Below are 23665 nucleotides of genomic sequence, written 5' to 3'. Positions count from 1 at the left end.
TCCTTGATTTCCTTGGAGTGCCCTAATTCTTCATCATTCCTTTAAACAAACAGTTTACAGTATTTCTTCTCTTACAGAGCTGTCAGTTTTCCAGCAATGTAGTGGACACCCCCCCCCGATTCTGGACAGCAGGCTTGATTTTCCTACTTACAGTTCAATCAGACCTTCGGCAACCTGAGTGTAACAAGCTAAAAATCCTTGCTCTCTATAGTCTCAACAGCTTCATCTTCTCAGTATTTACTTCCCTGGGTTTGGCAAAACAGTCTAGAATCTGTGGGAGATTGTGAATGCTGGTAACAGCAGAGCATGTACTGTTTAGAGGCAGAGTGACAGTACAAAGATAACACAGGCTATTTACCATGCACATAAACCATTCTGCACTAGTTCTTGTGCCTATACTTTTAGCTATCAGATTCATGTAATATATAGCCTACTTATTTTATCGCTGACTTACTTTGATAAAATGTGTTTTTTTTTTTTTCTCTTTGCTACCCTTTGTTCCTGGCCTATCTAAGCGGAGGACATTTTGACAGTTAAGTGTGTCTAAAATCAAACTGCACAACTGTAAAAATGTCACCAAAACTACAGACACCTTGAGTTCTTCTTCACTTAGGAGTCTGGCAAAACTGGTCTCTAACTTTAGCAACTGAATGAATCATCACATTTAGAAAGCAGAATTAAAAAAAAAAGCTGGGGAGAAATGCCTGCCATAAATACAACTGCCACCCAAATCATTGAAGCTGAATTTAGTTTACTTGAGGGCTTAAAGGCAAAATCTGTTCCACTGCAGACAGAGATTTTTTCCTCTCACACAGTGGTCAAAACAGTCTGAAACTGCAAGCATACATTGTTCTGGTGTGAGTCTGTGCATGCGTGTATGTGTGTGTTAGTTTTAACCTTTGCTACAAAATGTTCTAACCATCAAGCAACTCATCATTGTACTCTGCATCTGCCCACAAGGAAATCGGCCTTCTAATGAGAAGTGACATTAGAGACACTCTTGCATGATTGATGCAGTAATGCTTCTTTGGCAACATCACTTACACTGAGGCAACTGTTCTTGTATGCTCAAAAAAGCATACAATTCCAGACTATAGTGACTTCAGTAACCATAGAGAATTTAAATGCAAGGGGAAATTTGGTGTAAATTAATCCATTTTTAAAGTTTCTTTCTGTTGTAGATTGTAAAATACAGCCACTCATTTCCCCTCACACAGCTCATGATCTTTATGTATTCACATTAGTGAATACAGTTCTTATATGGCTCTTAAGGTACTAGTGTTAATGAGTGTTAACACCCCATTTCATACATCATGAGGGTAAGCAAAGTGAGTAAGATGATATAAAACACTTCTGCACATGAGAGGAAATTAATACACAAAGGAAGAGTTGAAGTGAATTGCATACTTCAGGGTGTATCTGCATAATTCAGGGTGTATCTACACTGTATGGCTAGCCCTGCTGAGAAATCATATTTCAATTGGTGGCATGAGGAACTCTGTTTTTCCATTACCTGAGCTAGCTTTATCACACCGTGCACATACCTTCCATGTCTCAGCTCTCCAGCCATACATGGGAACAAAAAAAGACCTTTGTCACTAATAAAAGATCTCTTTTGCCACAGTTGCCACTTCATTTACACACTGCAAGCTCCTCCGTGCAGCTTATGGCAGCCAACACATTTTTGCTCAATATTATATCCCTAAGTATTACTGACATTAAATGTAATTTAGAGCTAACCAGAGCTGCACAAAAGTGAAGCTAGCAACAGCATTTTCCACTACAAAAAGCAACTGCTTTCTCCTTTTCAAACAACTCTTATGAGACAAGCCCTGTGGCACTGGACAAAGACAGGCCTTTGAATTGATCATCTCTAGGTAGCTCTTCTTATTCATCTGATCAGCTGTACTACATCTTTCTGCACTCTGCACAAGAAGAAAGGTATTACTTTACACAAGGGAAGAAAAGTTTAAAAATAACAGACAGTAAAGATATTTGGACACCTAGCATTAATTCTCAAATGCTTTAACCATATTCATAGCCTGACAGACATGAGACCAATCAGGTAGGCAGCAAAGAAAGAAACAGAGATAAACTTCTGCATTTACAATCTAGAACATTACCTTGTCCAGTGTATTCAAAAGAATCTGCTTCATCAGGAGTGTCAAGGTCATCTACATTGATGTCAATTTCATCTGGTGTATCCAAATTATCATCAGAAAGTATAGACCCTTCACTCTGGTCCAAAGAGAGATTGATATTTGGAGCAGTAAGCTTTATCCTTCTGGGATGGGAACCGTTTAGATCAAGAGAATTGGGAGGTTCTGAAAAAAGGGAGACAAAAAGACCTTTATCTTCTCTGCATATGATTAATCTCCTAGATACTTAAGTCTCACCTTCAAACATACTGGGACAATTCAATTTTAGTGACACCAAGCCATTTAAGACAACCTAAGATAAACCACCGATACCTGCGTTAATGTTTAAGGAAATAAAACAAGCATGTACAGGAACAGCAGATGCTGCTGGGAGCTCTTAAATGATGCAAAGTCCACATTCACTTAATTGCAGTCATCAGAGGCAAATCAAGCCTTGGACATGCTCTAACCTTCAATTTTTATGAATTTAAAGAGCAATACACAAATCACTTAAGTTACAAACTAAGACTGATGAATCTTGGAAAAATTCATATGAGCAAAAATGTCCTGTAAATATTTATTCTCTTATGCACTTGGTGATATTCAAATGGTGCTGATTTGCAAGTAGCTATGTCTTTAGTTTTAACTATACAACATCTTATTCAATACAGTAACAGAAAAAAAATTATCTTAATTAGTCTTAATTAAAAGTAGTCTACAAGAATACAAAAGCTACGTATGGCTTTGTCCCTTGCAAAGTATTCTGTGGCACTTTTCAAGCTGCTTTGTCTCGAGTATTTCAATGCTAATGTAGTTCACTTAGGCAGTAGTCAGCTAATATGAACCAAAATAAGTTAATATTTTAAGTTAGAAGAGACTACTTAAAATTCACAAGGGTTAAATGAGTGATGACAACTATACACAAAACAAAATGGTACATGAAATTATAATTTCCCAGTGAAGAAGGAAATTGACTAAAAAAACTTCTTTTTAACACTGAACTGATTCTTTACCAACACAGAAACACCTTTCTCACTGCATAATTAAATGTCAAGAGAATCAGATATAACTAAGGAAATTAGTAAGGGCTTCTCTCACCTGGTCTCATCTCTGCAGAACTGGGGCTTAGTACACTCTCATCATAGGGGATGTCCATTCCCACATCCTCTTGTACCAGCCTGAGAGGTGAAATACAAAGCAAAATCTTAAGGATCTGTACAGATGTACAGGTTGACCTTGCTACTGATACAGCTTATGTGATCTCAGATGGAACTGCAGTTTTCCTCAGCGTAACCAGTTCAAAATTCTGATCACAGATTGATGTGACAAACAAACACAACTCTTGTGATTCTGCTGTGCCATTCCTACCCACTTTTTACACACATGTCTGTAGAACCTTCAGAGACTATAGGTCACTTTTACTGGGATTATGACACAGCACTGAATAATAACAGGCTGGCAAACAGCAACATTTCTCACTTTATACAGAAGAAATTGGTCTTTTGTCATCTGGCAAACCAGACACATCATTGCAGGGAGCTTCAGATGCACTGCACGTCACAGTTAAGAGTCCCATAACAGTATTCTCATTGCTGTACATACAGTTACTGTATAGCAAGAATCAGATGTGTGAGGTTTTTTGTTTAATACAGTTTGTACTTCAGAGAAATTGTGATCCAAATCAGACATTTTGAAATACTGAAACAATGGATGTCCTGCACTGAAAGAGCACTAACATGAGAACCAAATGTACATAACAGATTTTCAAGGACTAATATTTTGTAAGATACACTACCTATACTTCATTTTTTGAAAGATACTAAGAAATTACATTTAATACACCAACATGAAACAAATGAAAGGCATTAAGTGGTATAAATAGTAACAAAGGTGTACCACAGTAGGAACTGTTTTCATGTCTATTTTCTACCCAAGTATTTTACAAAATTCTTGCTGGGAGGATGGCTCAGCTGCAGAAAGGAAACAACATTTGACATTGCCAAGGCACTGTTGACAGCTTCTAAACTATTCACACTAAAAATGTATGACTCAAAAAAACCTTCATTTATTTTATCAAAATAATTACAGCAATTTTTTTCTATATTCCTGTTCCAAAATCTATTTTAAAAAAAGAAATCTTATTTTTTTTTCCCCACAGAAGTTGAAGAACAGGCAATTTTTACACTTTGATTAACAGAGCTATGATGAAGTCAAATAACGTTCTTTCCTTGTCACAGTATCAGCTAGCTCTGTTCTGAATTATTCAGCTGAACATGTCTGAATAAGCTAGGCTTGTCACTCCTGTAGTTTCTTCCTACCCTGAAAAACTCATGAGGGCTACCCTCATTATTTTACCATTTGCAGACAAGACTCTTCTCGCCAATCATTGCATCACACTATGAGTATATTTTTTGTGATTTCTTGTTGATATCACAGAGATTATATATAAATGTGTGCATGTAGGCCTGCCTGTAAGTGAGCCAAAGACTTCACTGTGCTTAGAGCTGCAAAAGATTTTTAACTCAAGCCCTATACCATCAAATTTGCAATGCAGACAGGCAAACTAGTGAACCCCCACTTTTCCCATAAGATCATAGAGAATATAGACAAATAAAGCTAGGGTCAAACATGGCTGTGCTGCTTAACTCATGACCAGGCCTTTTCTCTCAATAAAAAGACACATTAGTCCTATGAATTTTACTAGATTTATCCCCACATACTGTAGAGTACTTTTTTAACAAACACAAAGATTTCAACAAAACATGTTAATTCCAGAATATGTTTAACTGCTGTCAAATAAGGCTTGAAATATAAATAAAGTCTCCTGCTCATGAATAAAATGAATGCCATAAAGTTTCTGTAATGTACCATTTCCTTTTTTTCTGCTCTGTAGCATCCTCTGTGTTCAGAAGCTGTACAGAAAAATGATACACTGAACACCATCACAATTTACTTAGAAAATGTAAAGAAGTCATTAGAATATTTGGCTTCCTTGGGTGTTCATTCAATTCATAGCAAAATATGTGTAATTAAGTCTAATTTATTAATCTGAATTTAGCAGAGACAAATCTGAATTCTAACAAAGTGCTGTAAGTAAAACCTGGATAATATAAGAAACCATAGTGGTGGAAACAGTGTGGGGACAAAAGGAAGATTTCTATCGCTCTTTAAATTCATATCAAGATATTATTTGAGGCTTTATTACTCTTTCCAAATATAAAAGTATGATAAATTCTTGGATTAAAGCTCAGCACTAGTCAGATGATGACTTATGGGTACTCAAGGGTGTAGAGCTTGGAAGGGTTTTGATACTAACATAAACTATTAATTTATAAAATATCTTGCAGGCTTATCACATCAAATGACAATTGTCTACTGAACAAGCTTCAGAAATCACTGCAGGAAATTATTTGCAAGGAAATGGTCTTCTTTCAAGTCGTGTCAAGAGTCAGCTACAAGAATCTTCAGGCTTTCTGTATTAAAGAGACACTATTCTCTGCATTAAGCCTGTAAAAATGTTTGAGCAGAATGAAGATCACCTCCTCCTCTGTATGACAAGAGCATGACTGAGTTTTATATACTTTATCCCTGCAGATACAGTAACAGTTACCTCTGAAAAAAAAAAAAACACAATTTCCACCAAGCAATTAATACAGAATTTTGAGAGTTGCCTAAAATTTTTGCTGTGCCTGGAATAGAATTATTCTAAGCCATGACATTTCTAGAATTGCTTCAAGACTGCTCTTATTCCTGTGGTGTCTTTATAATTTTTTTTAAAAAAATGTGTATGTACTTGGAATTGTCATTGCCGCTTTCCCTAGAATCGCTTACATTTTCACAACATAAATTTCAAATGTTCTTCTGCTTTCCATGGAACTACTACTGCTGAATTAAACCAGAATTTTATATTACTATTGTGTTTACAAGTAATGGTACATTTCTAAGGCACTGAAAGATAAATGTGTTTCATATTCATTTATTGAAATCTCTACTGAAATCCAGCTATTGCTACAGGCAATATACTCAAAAAATACCCCCTCACCTAGGGATTACAAGTGAACAGCACATGAATTTGTCTGAGAATCTCTAACTTCATTTTGATGGCACAATGTTTTTAATGTCAAGAATCCATATCGTTCATATCGGAATATTGTATTTGGGAAGCAAGAGTCTGCAGTTCTGAAAGATCTGGGACAAGGCAGGCAGTTAAAAGTCAGTTCAAGCGCAGTTACCAAAAGCATTGCTGTCACAAGGTTACCCACTGTATTTTCAATCACATAAAAGATGGTATCACCTTTCAGAATTTTTTTTTTTTTTTAGCTGAGATTAGATTTTAAATTGTGTCAGGTTCTCATTTACTGTCATACAAAGAGTCAACAGGGTTTTTGGAGAAGAGAGAGTCTGATTCTGAAGTTAGTCATAATTTTACAGATCTCTTGTGCTTTACCCAAATAGATTACAGATTCCTTGCCAGACATACATCCTCTATGTTCAGTGAAAGTTAGTATTTTTTAAAAGCCATGGTTCATATTTGTTTGGTCATAAATTAATAAGCAATACAGGCATCTTTCAAATATGGTGAGTTTAGAAAGCCAGCCACAGAGCTTCTGCCACATTGTACCTCAATGTATGGCTCCAGACTCGTCATCAGTATGAGAGTAAGCAAGAAATGGACAAAACTTGCTTTCTGCAGAAATAGCTTCCCATTTTCTGATTTTGAGAGTATGCTATGTTAAGCAGCTCAACAGCTTGCAGAGTAATTTTTGGTTGTGCACAAGCTCTCAATAGATCTTAGCAGGATCCCTAGTAATGGAAGATGCGACTTCAGAAACTTAAATTAAGAAACTATCTCCTCTTCCTTTCCTATGGACTACTTCACATACTTCCAAAGTTCTGGTTTACAAAATTCCTTGCCCTCTGTACAATGTAACTGATGCCATGGATTATGTGGTGAAAAGTACCAGTTACTTTTAAAGAATGCTTATTATTGAAGAAGTAAATTAGCCTACTTTAGAAAGCTCCATTCTGATTGGGTATGATTTACTGGATTGATTAAAAAAAATTATCTTTCATTGGGAACAAAGGTCAAAGTCAAGTATGCTTTTTGTGTCATAAATGACTTCTTTAATGTGGTAAACACACAAATCATTTAAGGATCAGCTGCACAGGTTACTGCATATTTGCTTTGATAATTCAGGTCTACATACTTGTACAGAAGTAGCTAAACCCTCTGTGTTTCTCAAAGTTGGATCAGAGACAGATACCAAATTCTTATAAAAGGAGGAGAGAGAGAGAGGCTGGAGGCTGAAATCCTTTCCTTGCTTTTTCTTGGTTCAGACATTCTTACAGCTCAATAAATTAATACTCTTTAAATAATTCTTAGAGCCCTCTCAAATTCGAGTGTTTCTCAGATTAAAAGTTATTTTTTCTGACTTTTCTAGGTTCAGTAGCACTCTGCTGTTCTGGAAAGAGCAGCTCTACATATTCATAGCAGCATGTCATAATCCCTATGGGCTGTGCTGCCTCACCCTTGTGTTATATGTGATACATTACCCGTTTCCCAAGCTGCTCTGAAGCTATTACATATCAAGATGTTAATTTCTTGAGCCTAAATAAAATATTCCCCAATAGGTTGCTCTGCATGAATACCTACAACTGGCAAAAGAGAGCAAAATGAATCCAACAATGACTGTCACCTCCCTAAAGCGTCTCCCTCCACTCCAACCTGCCACAACTTGCTCACCATCTGGACTTAAAATTGTATGTATTTTCCAGGTTTCTGAACTCACCAATGCCAAAGTTTAATCTAAAGTGCGGCCCACAACTGCCACCAAACACTTTTCCTAGATAAGTAAATCATGTTTCTTTCATGCCGTTCTCTCTATGCACAGAAATACTTTTATACTTAAATTTTCACAGGATGTTGAAGTTTTTTTACAAGGTTTCAAAGCACAATTAGTGAAAGAAATGACGTGGATGAAATTATCTCAGCTCATATTAATACATGCTTATTTTGGAAGCTGAATGGGAGGAGGGGAGATGAAGTGTAATGAGAAGGCTATTCAGAAACTAGACATCTCACTTTTTTCATGATCTCAAATTCCACGTATGACACAGGCACACCCTTATCTTGAATGAAATAAAAATCCTGCTTATAGCCCACTGTTTCACTGGTTTGCAGGGAAAAACTGAGCTGTTTTGAGGCAGAATGCATGAACTGTGAAATTTTAGGTAGTAAAACAAGGGAAGTTAAGTTCTTCCTTCAGCTGCTTTTGCAGAACACAAGCAGCACAACTCTGAACCTCCCCCCTGCTCCCTGTAACACTGTCCTTAGACAAGCACAGAGACCAGGAAAGGAGAAACAAGAACTTCAGGGACTGGACATGACAGTACAGTGTTTTCCTTGGAAGGTATGAAAAAGCCCTTGGCATTTATCCTGTAACTCCTGTCCACTGACTCTCAGTGCAGCTCCATCTGAAAGTGCCCTTATGATTAAGCAGGTTTAAGTGTTTTGCCAGGCCACGGCCAGAGTACGCAGTACTTCTCATAAGCCCATCTCTGGCCTTCCTCACTGCCAGAGGCAACCTACTGATAGTTCCCAAAGCATTTTGATTACTCCACCTGGAGGAAGTCTAATCTTTCTTGGGCAAAATGAGAACGCTGTTCTTCCATATTCAGAAGCAACAAAAAAGCCTCAGGAGCGGAGCCTAAAGCAAATCTTTAAGCACTCCACAAATCAGAATTTACATGAAGGCAGAGCTGATGCAAAGTGGTTTTTTAAATGCTATATTCCTCTTCAGTTTACAATTCTGTGCTACAGACATTTATATAAATTTAAAGCCAAAATACCCCACCAGACAGATGACTTACAAGGGGTGTCTTACTATCATCTATCTCTGTAGCTCTCCAACATTCACCTTACCTCATGCAAAAGAACAGCAAAACCCATTTAGTTACCATAACTGAATGCTTGATATGTTATTCAATTTTTAGAACAGAAACTGTTTTGCTGTTTTGCACTTATATCCAAATAAAATATCTTTTCCTATTTTTCATATGCTATATATATGTGCACCAAGCTTGTAGCTTGTAACTGACGTTCCATTTCTGTTTAGGCTAGAGATTAGAAGTTCACAGACATTTGCTACAATAGTATGTTTTAAAATAACAGCACATGGCCACTTCCTGAAATCACTACTCTTTCTTGAAGCTCTCAAAAAAGACATAATATAGTAATTTTGTCCTTTGTTCTAAATAGAGGATGGATTTTCTGGTTATAGACACGACTCCATAAACTATGCCATAACTGGGATGTGCTGTTTCAGAGATCTTTAATGCTAATGGACTAATAACAAATCCTGATTTAATATGCATGCGTTCATGTTTTGATGTATATCGTCTGCGTAAGATGGATAGAAATGTTCTACAACCAAAGTCAGAGAATTGTTGGACATAATTCAATATTAACTGTGCCTATAGACAAAAGAAGATGCTATGGTAAATTAAAAGGTAGTATATAAAATTTGAAAAATAAAACTTGACAAAATATGGGCTTTAGTCTGAAGGAAGTTTCATGAAAATAGAAAGAATCAGAGACAGAAGCCAAGTACACTAGTCCCAAAAAATCCCAACTGGATTGTGCACTAAGCGAAGAAGAAATGCTTGAGCAAATTAAAAACAATCCCCAAAAATACTTCCTAAAACTAGTCCTTTACTACAAAACTTCCAGACAATAAACAGAAATTTCTATAGTTGCCTATTCAGAGATAAAGGAGACTGTAATGTGAGTTTTTGAGGTTCAGTTTGCAGAATTAGTGATCTCTACTGTAGTGCAGTATGCAACAAATCAAAGTGACATACGCTGTGCAGGATTCAGTCAATATCAGTCAGAGACTATGCTTCAGCTACATCCACATACCCAGAAAATGAGCATATTGGGAGGAATCCACTGCAGAATGACTAGAAAAAAGTGATAACTTTTACTCGCAGCTGTGTAAAAGAATCATGATACATGCAGGTGACTTGTAAAAATGGATTCATTTTATAAACTCCCAAGAAATGCATTTAGCAGCCCTATGTTAGTACCCTGAATTAGCTGTGTTTCTATTCTTGTTTCTTTGGTAGCTCTTAATCACAAATTAGTTCAGGAAAGAATCTATAGACTGAGCACTGGAATTTATGCATAGCATGAACCTTTTATACCAATCTCTGGATGCAAACAACAACAACAACAACAAAATTATCTGTGATGATTTGTTTGAGCCAAAAGCTTGATTAACCAAATATCTGTGTATGTTAACTAATCATTGTCATACTGCTGCACAGTAGACAAACACATGCAGATATTCCCATTTTACAGAAAAACATACAGCTTAGTTTTTCGACAGCCACAGAATAAATCGTTGGTAAAAATCAGTAAAAGTAAAAATCAGTAAAAGAAAATTAGTTTTTCACACTTCACTCCTGAGACTTAAAGCTTCTTTTACTGATTATACTTTTACTTGATGTTTTACATGTGCTGGTTTTTTAGCCCATATTCAGCACTGGAGTTGGATGAAAAAGGCACCTCTGTAAAAGGTGCCTTTTTGTAGGAAAATCCTGTATTCTAGCTAGAAGATTTGTTTGCATTTCAGTATGTTAACTGAAAACATGTTAAAATTCTTGCTTTCGGCCACTGAATAATTTTTTAACCAATTTGTATGAAAATATTTCCTAGGTTCCAATCAACTTTAGTGTTTAATATCTGTTTATCGAGATACCTGTTCCTTGTTCCTCATCTATACTGTAAACTTCAAATTTTCCCAGGTAGCCAGTCATAGTAGTAGCCTCTCCTGTGTCCTCTTAACAGTTTAATACTGTTGAAAAATAAAAGCTGTTATTCTTAAGTACACACTACTGCTCTCACTGCTTCTAGGCAGACACAAGCTCTTTGTCCTGAGCCCTTACCAGCTCCCTCCTTGTGTCACAGTGGACGAGAACCAGGCAAAGCCGGGGAGGGATGCCTGGAGCTATGGAGGAACAAATTTAAGTAAATAGATGAATGATAATGGGATTCACTAGGCTATTTCAGCAACCTTACGCATATGCCCATAGAGACGGAGGGCTTATGGAAGGAATCCAGGGCTTCAGGCTTCTTAAATTATCTGTGACTTCCAGCCACATGAAATAAAGAGGCTTCTCGATAAAGAATGAGGGAAACAAGTCCCTAACCTAGATGTTGAAATGGCATCTCAGGAGCGTAGTAGATCCCAGAGCCCCCAAAAGTCTCTTCACAGAGGTTAGTCACCAGCAGGTCATAGGATGCTACAGGAAAGACATTGCAACCCAATGTCCAAGTACTTTATGCCTTATCTTGTTCTTTCTGCTTCCCCAAGCACGATTAAGTGTGCAACATTCAAACACTGCCCTAGAGACAAGACGATCATCCCTGCTGGGTTTTTTCAGAGCCACTAATCACCTGAGTATTGGACGTTTCCAAACACTGTTTAACAGACCTTGGACAAGAGCATTATAAGTTAAAGGTAAGGAATTATTCACTGTTATAGAAAAGCAGCAGATAAACTTGGAGAATGTCCATTAGTTGTGAGCTCCTGTTATGTGATGTTTAATAACCTCTGGGGCTTTTTTTTTTTCTGAATACATGGCATTTTGTAACATCTTCCTGATTCTCATGACTAGCTGCCAATGGGAAAAACCGGTATAGTCAGACCCTAGTGGCTTCACATTGGCATTCAGAAGAAGAACAAATCAAACAGGGCTCAGAGAAGGACATGTGCAATTCAAACAGCTGCTGATGTCTAGTGAACTGTCCCACATCATGTAACAACTTCATGGCATGGACATGTACAGGATACAATTCTTCAGAGCAGTGTTATCTGACCGTACACATGACATAGTGCTGTCTCCAGCTATGCCTCTTACAGTGGAGGCATTTCCTAGTATTACTAGTTTAACAACAGTCTCTTTACTCAATATTTTGTGTGCAAAAGCAGGTAGAGAGTAACAAATTCCAAGGCAGGAGTAACATTCCAGTTGACATGTATTGCTCTGATTTTGCATTGCATTCACGTGCCACCAAACGGTCTTGCCCTCAGAGAAGGAGCTTTCCTTTGTTTCCTTTTGTGCCCAGCTCAGCGCTGCTTAATCTTTACTGAGCCAGTGGAAAATTACTAGATTTAACCACACAAAGTTGGGGAGCCTCTCTGATGGGTGCTCCTCCCATCAATGCTAGAAGATCACAAAGGCTGGCAATGAGCTATGTAGGCTCAAAGCACTATTTGCATTCAGAAGGTTTGTTTAAACTTATCTGATCTCTCTGCTCTTAATAAATGTTAATATTCTACAAATAACATCTAGATGATCTGTTAATCAACAACTACTGTTGAACAAACACTACAAATGCACTGTAACAAGGTACTGCCAGTGGAGAAAGTAGAAGTTAAATAAATCTGATGTAAAACATTCTAAAATATATCTGAAAATACATTTTGTTTGAAAATGGTGTTTCTAAAAATTTATTCAAATGGCAGGCCTAATCACAGATCTGTGACCTGATTCCCACCTTCCACTTGTATTAAGCAATTAATTTTTCCTTGAGAAAATGTAGTTTTAGTTTTTATCACTTTAAAACCAGTTTTCCTTCCAGCATGTGTGGTTCCCAGTGACTATTTTCCTGCCATACTGTGCTGTCAAGACCATTCATCAGAACACCTGCGGCTCCAAATGATGCAATTGGCACATGAACAGCACTGGAAAAAGCAGCATGCACCTTATACACAGTGCAGCCATCTGCACTTTCAGGAAGTATGCTAATGCTTTGAGAGTAGTTAACAGGGTAGATGTTGCAGGATCAGAAGCAAAAAATCTTTATGAAGTTTTACATTTTATACCCTCCTAAGATTCTCCATCAGGGCTGTGAGAACTCCCCTCCAACTATTACAACAGTCTACACCTTATCAAGCACATTTGCTTCCAAATGGAGACATGCTAAAATGCCTCAGACTGCTCTTAACCATTAGTAATAACCACTAGTTCTGCAACTGAGCTAACTTCAGAACTGCAGTGGCTATTTCCTGTTTTAGACTTGGCTTTTCTGTCATACTGTCAAATTTCGTATTGCTTAATTGTTTCTCTAAGTGTATGAATGCTAACACATACAATGATGATGAAACTTATTATCATACTACACTATCTGGAATAAAATATTTTAAGAAAGCACCTTATAACAGGTGATGTCTATCTTGTTCACATCAGAAAACGTGTTTAAGGATGATTTTCAGAGCTGCTAATCGTATGTACAGATTCGTAGCACTTTTACTGATCTTTTCATTAAAGCATTAGGATTTTTGTAGCACTGCTTTGATTTCAAGTTCAGCTTTTGCACAATTTATAATATGCTCTTGTTACCCTCTGGTCCCAGTGGACTGGAAGGTAGCAAATGTGATGCCAATCTACAAGTAAGGCTGAAAGGAGGATCCAGGGAACTACAGGCCTGTCAGTCTGACCTTGGTGTCAGGGAAGGTCATGGAGCAGATCATCTTGAATGCTTTTACAGGACATCCAGGTGTTCAGGCCCAGTCACCACGGGTTTATGAAAGGCAGATTCTGCTTGACAAACCTGGTCTCCTCTACGACAAGATGACCCACCTGATGGATGAAGGAAAGGCTGTGGATGTTGTCTGCCTGGACTTCCGTAAGGCCTCTCACAGTGCTTCTTATAGTATTCTCAGAAAAAAAAAAAAAAAAAAAAAAAACAACCAAACAAACAAAAAACAAAAAAAACAACAACAAAACAAAACAGCTGCTCACGCAGCCCAGAAAGCCAACAACAGCCTGGGCTGCATCAAAAAAAACCACAACCAGAAGGTTGAGGAGGTGCTTCTACTCTGCTCTCATGAGACCCCACCTGAAGTACTGCATCCAGGTCTGAGGCCTCCAACACAAGAAGGACAACATGGACCTCTTGGAGGGGGTCCAGAGGTGGGCCAGAGAAGAGAAGGCTCCAGGGACACTTTATGGCAGCCTTACAGTATCTGAAGGTGGCCTAGAGGCAAGCTGGAGAGGGACTTTTTACAAGGGCTTGTAGTGATAACACAAGGGATAATGGGTTCAAACTGGAAGAGGTAGATTTATATTAGATAAGGAAGAAATTCTTCACTACGAGGATGATGAGCACTGGAAAAGGTTGTCCAGAGAAACTGTGGATGCTACAACACTGAATGTCTTCAAGACTATGTTGGATGGGGCCTTGTGCAAGGTGGTCTGGTGGAAGGTGTCCCTGTCCATGACAGGGAGGTTGGAACCAAATGATCTTTAAGGCCCCTTCCAACCCAAACCATTCTATAATTCCACAAACTTCCTTTCCTTCAATACCTTAAGTCTTGTGAATTTGTGCATTTTATCTTTTCTTCTCACTTCTGTGTCCCTGTACAGTCAAATTTGCATCTCATCATCTTTTCTATGTTAAAATAACCATGATTACACAACTTAGTGTTCAATGTTATTATAATTCTGATTCTTATCTTACCTACTGCAGCAAACCTACAAATGACTAACAGCTACATTTTCCCTATCTTGGCTACAACTGAGATAAAGAAAAGTCTCTAAACAGACTTTGATGTTAAACCTCAGTCTTTTTTGAAGCTGCAGGTCTCAGATGTGCAATAAATAGCAAGGGAATGTAAGCAACAATGCAGGTTGTGGAGTGGGAATTTTAACCAGCAAATTAAAATGGAAATACCCTGATGGGTGTAATTACATAACTGAAAGCTCCCCATCCATACTGGGTGGTTCGAAACTTGGCAAAAATACAGGAAAAGCCTAACCATGGGCCAGAGGAAACACCTAGTCAAGGCGCATAAGGTCTGTTTGAAGCAGTAAAACTGGTACCAAACCAGGCAGTCCTGCAGCCTGCTTGCACAGGCAAGAGGCATTCATGGCAGGAAGGTTGTCAGACCCTGCTGTAGGCATGTGCAAAGCAAGACAGGAGATGCAGAAAGCCACCAGAAGCAGAACTGTCTCTGAGTTGGAAGGCCCACAGAAGCAACAGGAAGATAAAAACCAACCTGAGCGTGGGAGGCAGAGTAATGTCAGTCATAGTAAAAATACTGTGAAAAAGCCAGAGCAACAGAAGTGCCAGACTTATGAAGTAATGTTCAGGGTTGAGGTGAGAAAATGGGGCTCATCCTTCCCCTACACAGCACTCCTCACACATAGCTTAGGAAACATAAGGGCAAGGTTAGCTACATGCTGCACTGCTTCAGAAAGCAGGCAAAGGTGTATCTTGCTGGGCTGCTGCCAGTGTTTTCTGCTAAGGAGAGGGATCTTGTTCTTGTAGGACACAGCCAGCTTTCATCTGGCAGTCTGAAACAGGGAAATCTGATCTGTTGTCTGTTTCTTAGAGCTGCAATGGCTAAAGAGAAGACAGCAATATATAGGACATGCTAAGAACGTAGTAATGTCTGAATTAGTTAATACGGAAAACCCTGTAACAGATAAGCTATTTCCTTCAATATCCAAAGGAAAAAACACGTAGATGAACCAAGTAATCTGTCAAGAAATTGGACTGTCGCTCCCATCCTCCCTTCTGCCTCAGACTCATTCATTGTTGCAGTAGCACCATATTTTTCTGGATATTTGTACAAGGTCTGATAGGAAGCGTCTCCAGTCTTGAGGACACTAAGTTGCAAAACCAGATGTTTGAGATTCCCAGATGCTGGCAAAACCATGTTTTCACTTAAATATTATTTCTTGTTAAGTTTGAGAGCTGCATCTTTTGCCTGGACAAAGACAGTGGCTTAAAGATTGCCAGTTTGTTTTGCATGGTTTTGTTTTTTTTTTTTGTTTTTATTTTTTTCTTTCTGCCTTTTCCTACAAATACATTACAAGCTGTTAAATAACATTGCTCTCATGTTACTGCTGAATACTATGGAGATGCCACAAAACCACAATAGATTGCTTGGAGCAGGATCCAAGTTTTTAAAGTTGTGAACTTAGGCGAAAGCTAGACTTGTCTCTAACTACATGGATTTTCTATAATATTGTCCAGATGTACGCAAGGTCAAATTACAGCCACACTCATCAAAGACAGGAATAAAACGACTATTTTAGACCTTAGTAATCTCCTGCCCCACAAGAGATAGCAGTGGAGAGCATGTGTGATAGTGGGAGGAATATAACAGCCCTGGAAAACCCATGTTTTGGCAGGGTAAGGCTTCCTGAGTGTCACCCCCCTTACCAACCCTCACGGTTGCCTTAATGCCCTCCTGACAGTGCTGCTAGAGCTGTATGCATCCTCCCTTTCTCAGCACAGCTCTTTTTCACAAGAAGATTAATAAAGGTAAGTCCAGAAATTACATCTCTGCCTGTCTTTCACTTACTTGGAACAATTCTCGCTAAATATACCTACCAACCCTGCATACATTTCCTTTCAGTGCTGATCTAAGTAGATAATATTTAGGCATTTTACACATTTTCAGTGCCTCCTGTACATTAATATTATTTGTTTGCTTATCACACTTCAAACTGAAGAATATTTTCTTTTCTTCATCCCAGACAGAAAAGCAAACAGCTGAATGGAGCTGAATCAAGCTCCTATAATTAAATTCAAAAAAATAATACTGCCTGTACAAACCAACTTCTGCAGAAATTTTTCAGTCTTCTTACCACTGAGGTTATTGCTACATCCTAGATCACTTAACTTTCAAAGATTATATATTCTGTTCACTGCAACATTTTAAGAGGACCTTGCAAAAAATTAAAAAATCACGTTTCAGCTGATAGCAAAAAAACCTGAAAAGGATAACATTGCCAAATACTCTACACAGGGAGCTATCACAAACAACGACTATGCCAGTAATTAAGCAGTCTTAAAAGCAAGTTATCTGCTAACAATGCCCAACATTCATTCCTTTTTTTCCCACCCTATTCTCAGAGCTAGGCAAAAAAGCTGAACATAATCTAATGTGCTAGGTGACTGTGCAGTGAAGTTTTGTTTCCTAATTGCAAATACTGCGCCTTCGCTCAGACAAAAGAAATCCCATTGAACTGATGTAAGCTTTTCTCATAAAGAGCTGTAAGAGAATTAAAATACAGCTGCCTGGTTTTCAGTAATGAGGTCCTGGGTGCTTTACATCATGCTGACAAACATTTCCCCTTTTTCTGTCTAAAGCAACTGCAACAATAGAGCTGTTAATCAGAAAACCTTCTGCATATCAGCCTCTCAGAGTAAAGAGATGCTTACCTTCTAAAGACTTGAAGAGGCCTTGCTACTGGGAAAATAATAAAGATGCTTTACTGCTGCACTTCAGCATCCCTCTCTCTGTAGCACTTTACTAGGAATACAGATCCTCCACCATTTTCTTGTCACGTGGCCAGTGGTACTGCTAAATAAGGACGATCACCTGCCTTCACATAGCTGGCTGTGTGATCCAGCGGCTAGCGGGCTTTGGTTAAAGGAGCATTTAAACGAATGCAGAGCTGTGTTTCAGACATGAAAATAATTTTTTTGTTACATTCTCTGGGGAGCATTGTCAGAGGATCACCAAACTCCGATAACAGCAAGTCAGCTGGCAGTAGGGAAAAGCTTCCTGCTGTTTCATTTCAGAGCCCCAGGAGAGCTTGTGATGGGAGACTGCATGACAGGAGTTCTTACGGATTCCACCCATCTCAGCCCTCGTTTCTGTTTGCATCAATGGTTATAGAGTATATGCATATTCAAATATGCTTTACATAATTTGTTCAGTTTGCAATTCAGCTATGGGAATGCAGATACAAATTTTTTAAAAATCCTAAACAAACACCAGTTCAGAAGGAAGGGTGGACTCTGGGAACACAGTAGGAGCACTTGACATTGTTTCTTAGGGGTGTGCTTGAAGGAAGGACATTTCTTGCCATGCAGCACAGTCCCATAGTCTCTGTTTACCATAGCCTGTTGGGGGCAGAGTACCTAGAAAATCAGGTTTCTTTCCAGACGCAAACCAGCATTTAATCTTATTCTCTTGCAGCCCTATAGGGACTAAACAACAAGGGAACAGGCCCTAGGTTGGTCTAACATTCAGCTGCTCCTTGAAGAGGAGTCATATGAGAACTGGAGGTGCTTTCACAACAAATTGCTAGGTCATAACCAGTCAAAACCGAACAAAAGGCTAATTCTATTTTTGTTTGTTAGTACAGCTCCACATGTATCTACAGCACAGTGTAAATAAAAAATCAGTGTCTCTCACCTTGTTCTTCATGGTATTAGTAATCCTACAAGAAAAGTTCTCATTGTCTGCTGCAGATCTGTGAAATTAGTCCCAAGCCGCTATTTTAAAGTATAGAACAATACCAAGCATTTTAAGCCATTAAAATTCATCACCAATATGAAAATATACTTCTAAAGAGCACACTGCTGCAGATGTGATCTTTGATGCTTCTGGCAGGTAGCTCTACGTAAGATTTCTAATGATGGAGATATTTTTTAGCTCTTTTTTCCACTGGACAATCTTTTATTCATTTGAAATCAAAAGTCCAGACACTCAGAAGCTGAATCCAGGAAATAGAGCTATAAAGTATTTATGTATAATAGAAGTCATTAGTAGCATGATTATGATGAAGCTATGAAATCAGTAACATGGAACATTAGTAGCCTTGGCCTTGATCCTCCATACTCAGATTGATACAGAACACCTCTGAGATTTTAGAATGCTCTGCTGCAACCCACTGCAGTTCCTTTTAATTTTTTTTTTTTTTTCAGTCAGTGAAGTGTCTTTCTCTTCTTGTTAAAAGGTTTTTATAAAGTACTTGGTATTTGGCATGTAAATATTAATGTTGTTTTCACAAAAATGGGATCATCACCATATTGGCTGCTGCTATTGTTTAACAGCTGGCTTTGCAATGGAAAACTGGGTTTTTAGTTTTAATTAATTTTCAACCTCCAGATGGTGATGGAAAATACTGTATCACCCCAAAACTGATGACAAAAAAAGATGGCTGTAATGACTTCCTAGGCCAAAACAATTAGAGGGAAAGAAATTATGTTACTAAAGCACACACATGAGCAGTGTGTTGTTACCTCCATCAACAAAAAAGGTCAACAGTGAGATTCACTGACACTAAATAGATTATTCCCTTTTTTATTTAAAAAAAAAAAAAGTTTTAATGAATTTTCAGCTCTGTTGTTGGAAATTTCCCTGCTCTGAATCTGTCCCAGATTCTTCTATTTTTGTAGAACATCTTCAAAAGTCTAATACATAACATAGAGCTTCTAATACATAATGTATATTACTACAGTTATTATAATGGTGTGATATATAATAATGTAAAATACATTAATTATATAGTTTCCCATCCTAAACTCAGATGAACATTGAATTCTCAGGTTCTGAGCCAGTAATCTTAAAGAGTTCTTGTGCATGCTAATCTAAACATTTTGTTTTGTTTCAGTTCTTTTTTTTACTATTGTAACAAGGCGTTAACTTCCATTTACTTGGACTTTCCTACAAGCAACCTTCTCAGTTGTTGCTTCTTTCCTTCATGTTTGTTTTTAACCTTTAAAGCATGATCCTTGTGTTTAGTTGCCAAGTGGGAGACCCAAGTTCAATTCTGATTTCAAGTCCATAATCTTGTGAGTTCCGCAGGAGCTGGAAGCACCACTGAAGCAGCATGCCTAGTCCCCAGAGTGCCTGGAATTGCTGTCTAGCAAATCTGGCCAATTAACATAGAATCTTGACAGGAGTGAAAGATGACAGCCCCACGGGTATGCAAGGGAAAAAGGCAACAGAGACATCCAAAGGGAAGTAAAGGTTACTTTGCAGAAATGTGGCCTCTCAAACTTAGAACAGATTTTCAATCCTCTAGGCTTCCTATATGCAGCAGTTTGCCTTGCCCATTAAAGCAAGAAGCAAACCTGGGGTCCTTAATTCACTGCCTTATGCTAGTTTTAGGGTGACAGAACAGACATTTTGAGAAAATACTAGGTGAAACCTTTGGTCCACTGGGATTTTTTCCCTGGTTCCATTCTGTCAGCATTTCTGATCAGTATTGGACATGGATATTTAATTTTAATCATTAATGCCTTTGAGATATATAATGTGCATTCAGCTAAATCACAAAGATAGCAGAGTAGTTTCAGAACTCTTATTAACCTTGAAATAGTCACAGATTCTTCTTTTATTATATTAAATTATCTTTATTCACTGTCAACCACAGGCAATATGATGAAAACATGCTTTTCTATTAAAAAAAAAATTACTGGATTGCTTACACTACTGGGCAATTTTAATAGCCAGCAGTACAACAATAGTCACAGAGAGATATCTGGACAGAGGCAGTGGATGAACTATCTTTTTCAAAAAGTCACTATACAAGAAGGATAAATGAAGCTTTCTTTTGTGGAAGCCTTATTCTAGTGGGTTAGATGAATTTTGGTATTTGTTCAAAGGAAATTGCCTTCTGCTCAGTTTTGCCAGTAATTTTCAAAGCTCTCCTCCAAACCTTCCAAACATCAGTGTCCTTATCTCTGCTGCTCTCAGTGCTTCTTGTTCCTCAAGTCAAAGTATCATTTTTTAGTATTTTCCTCAGTTCTTTCTAGCTCTTCTTACTAAGGAAAAGGATAATCCTTCCCTACAGCAAAGCTAAGAACAAGATCAATCTGGTATACACAACCACTAACACATCCTAAGGAGCGTGCTAGCATAGTCATCTTCAGTGTTCCTCGTCTGCCTCCTGACCACTGTGTCACCACCAAACTTCATAGAGCTCTGTAAGACCAGACAGCTTCTATCAGGAAGAAAATGACCTCCAGTCTTCATAAATTTTACTGGTGACACAATTCCACTCACAAAAGCAGCAGCAGCAAAGTATGTTATCCTGCCTACTCAACATCTGTATGGTGCTCCATGAATTTTTCCTTATTAAATGTAGTCACTCTTGGCTGTTCATGTATGGAAAGCCATATAAAAAGCTATTTTATTTTAAGAAAGATGGATATTAATAATGTGCTATCAAATATTTTTGTACTTTTTTTATGATGCCAAAGAAGCATCTACGGTTTATTATTTTTGGTGTTTGTGTATTTTGACACTAGCAAGCATTCTCATACTTCTCTTCCTGCTCCTGCTCTTTCTTGTAATGGATAGTATCCCACTGGATACAAGAAAATATTGAGTGAAAATAGGTGAACTTTATCTGTTCAAGCCACTCATAGTTTCAATCATAACTTGATACAGGGATTTGCAATTGCCCCCAGTGAATTTAGTATTCTTGCTTGCTCACCCCTACCTAAATCTGTAGAAGACCCCCTTCCCATGGGTATTCTTCCTGCAGACATCGCAGGGAGCTTGCTGAATTTATGGAATACAAAGGATACCTACCAAATAGTAAATCCTTATTCCCCAGATAGAAAGCTAGAGTTGCTATGTGATTTAGTCAACTGTCCAATTTTTCTGCCGTTGATAAACTGTATGAGGAACCAAGATCTCACAGTATAATCAAGATATAAATACATTCTGGTGCATACAGTGGAACAAAGGGCAAGGTTGTTCTGAAAGAGCTGTCCATAACTATGTTCCTGGTTTGGATCTGATGATGGCCCTCAGGGTTTTACATTGTTTGACAAAGGGATCCTCTTCTGTCCCAGTATCAAAGTCAGCATTGCGATCTTGCCAAAACATGATGGACTGTTCCAGGTGGGAACAACATAACTGGGCTGAATACTATTGATAAGTTTATATCACCCTAAAAATGGGTTGTCTGTGCTGGAATCACAGCATAAAATACAAGTAAAAACTTTGCACCTCATAATGATTGCCATGTTGCCTCTGGTGACACCCCAATTGGTTTGATCTGGGCCTGTAATGATGGTAAGATGTATACCTCTTTATGGGCTGAGTTGCCTGAACTCCAGTGTACCTTGGGCCTCCCACCATTGTATCCTACACGGAAAAGGACTCTTGTCCAACCCCACTGGGTGGCTTGCATGAAATAGGCGAGAACTAGGAGGAGATGTAGAAGGGTTGCAAGATGCAGGAGTGCTACTCTCAAGCCGTACTCTGCCCAGCCTGTGTTTGTGCTTGGGATTGCCCTGACCCATCTGCAGGACCTTGTACATGGCCTTGTTGAACTTGATGAGGTTGGCATAGGTCCACCTCTCAAGCCTGTCAAGCTCCCTGTGAGATGTCATCCCTTTTCTCCAGCATGTCAACCACACCACACAGCTTTGTGTCATCTGCAGACTTGTTGAAGGTGCATTCAATCCTACAGTCAATATCACCGACAAAGTTGTTAAGTAGTGCTGGTCCAAACATCAACTCCTGAGGAATGTCACTTGTAGCTCCATTTGGACATGGAGCTGTTCACCCCAACATTTTGAGTAAAATCATCCAGCCAGTTCCTTATTCACCAAGTTGTCCATCTGTCAAATCCATGTCTCTCTAATTTAGACACAAGGATGTTGTGCAGAACGCTATCAACTGCCTTGCACAAGTCTAGCTTAATGACATCAGCTGTTCTTCCCTTACCCACTGATGCAGTAATTCCATTCTAAAAAGCCACCAAATTCATCAGGCACGATTTGCCCTTAGCGAAGCCATGTTGGCTGACACCAGTCATCTCCTTATTTTCCATGTGTTGTAGCATAGTTTCCAAGAAGATCTGCTCCATGATCTGCCTGACACAGAGGTGACTCTGACTTGCCTGTATTTCCCTAGTCTTCCCTTTTTTCCCCCTTTTCTGGTTATTCGTTATGTTTCCCCTTCTTTCTTTTACCACGGATGTACCTCTAGAAGCTTGTGTTTGTGCAATATGTAAATATACAAAGGTTAAATACATAAGTGAAAAAAAGGAACCTAATTTCTACACTCTGCAAAGAGTATATGAAACAATAACCAGAAACCCACAAGGAAAAGTTCCTTGCAGGAAGGAAAGGCTAAGACTAGAGAAAGCTCTGGATTCAGGTGCCACACCTAAAACCACTATTGCAGACTGGTGTTACAGGTTCACAATGCAAACTTAATTGCATAAAGCAAAAGTATTTGACAAAAAAAAAAAAAACAAACAAACAACAAAACCAAACAAACTAGAAACAGAGAATGTAATCCATGCTCAGGGCACAGCCAGACCTTCAGGTTAAGGGTGCTTGATTTTCTGATATCAAGCACGCTTAATTAAGCATAAGCCAGGATATAGATCATTCAGTCAAAGCAAAAGTCTCATTTAGTGAAGAAACAAAGAAACTTCCTGAGTCAAAATTATGACCTATAAAAGTACAAGAATTCAGTCAGAAGCACACTCCTGAGAGCTGAGTATCAATTACTTAGCCTTTGTTTCAGATCTATCAAAGCCTACTTCAGAGATGTAAATCTCTGGTGGACTCAGAGCCTGACAACTAGCATCATCAGGCCACCTAGAAATTCTACTGCAATAAGACCAAATGAAAAACCTTCTCTTACGTGATGACACCAGTGTTTCTGTGCTACCCTCCCATAGGCTAGCACTTCTGCTGTACCACTTTGTTTTAAACTTAGTTGGCTAAGAAGGGCAGTTAATTT

The 23665-nt window shown here is 38.4% G+C and overlaps 1 protein-coding gene across 1 annotated transcript in view; it reads right to left on the bottom strand.

The window, feature by feature from the left end:
* Window positions 1-2123: 2123 nt before the first annotated feature.
* PRUNE2 (prune homolog 2 (Drosophila)) overlaps window positions 2124-23665 on the bottom strand; it is a gene marked incomplete at both ends in the record, with an annotated part of 34626 nt that continues 13084 nt past the window's right edge. Inside the window, 2 exons of the mRNA XM_008938899.1 lie at window positions 2124-2324; window positions 3237-3316. Of these exons, the coding sequence (XP_008937147.1) occupies window positions 2124-2324; window positions 3237-3316 (281 nt within the window). The remainder of the gene's footprint in view (window positions 2325-3236; window positions 3317-23665) is intronic.

This window comes from Merops nubicus, unplaced genomic scaffold, assembly GCF_000691845.1.
Source record: "Merops nubicus isolate BGI_N331 unplaced genomic scaffold, ASM69184v1 scaffold32564, whole genome shotgun sequence".
Lineage (NCBI taxonomy): Eukaryota > Metazoa > Chordata > Aves > Coraciiformes > Meropidae > Merops > Merops nubicus.
This window is presented reverse-complemented; position numbering and strand designations above follow the sequence as displayed.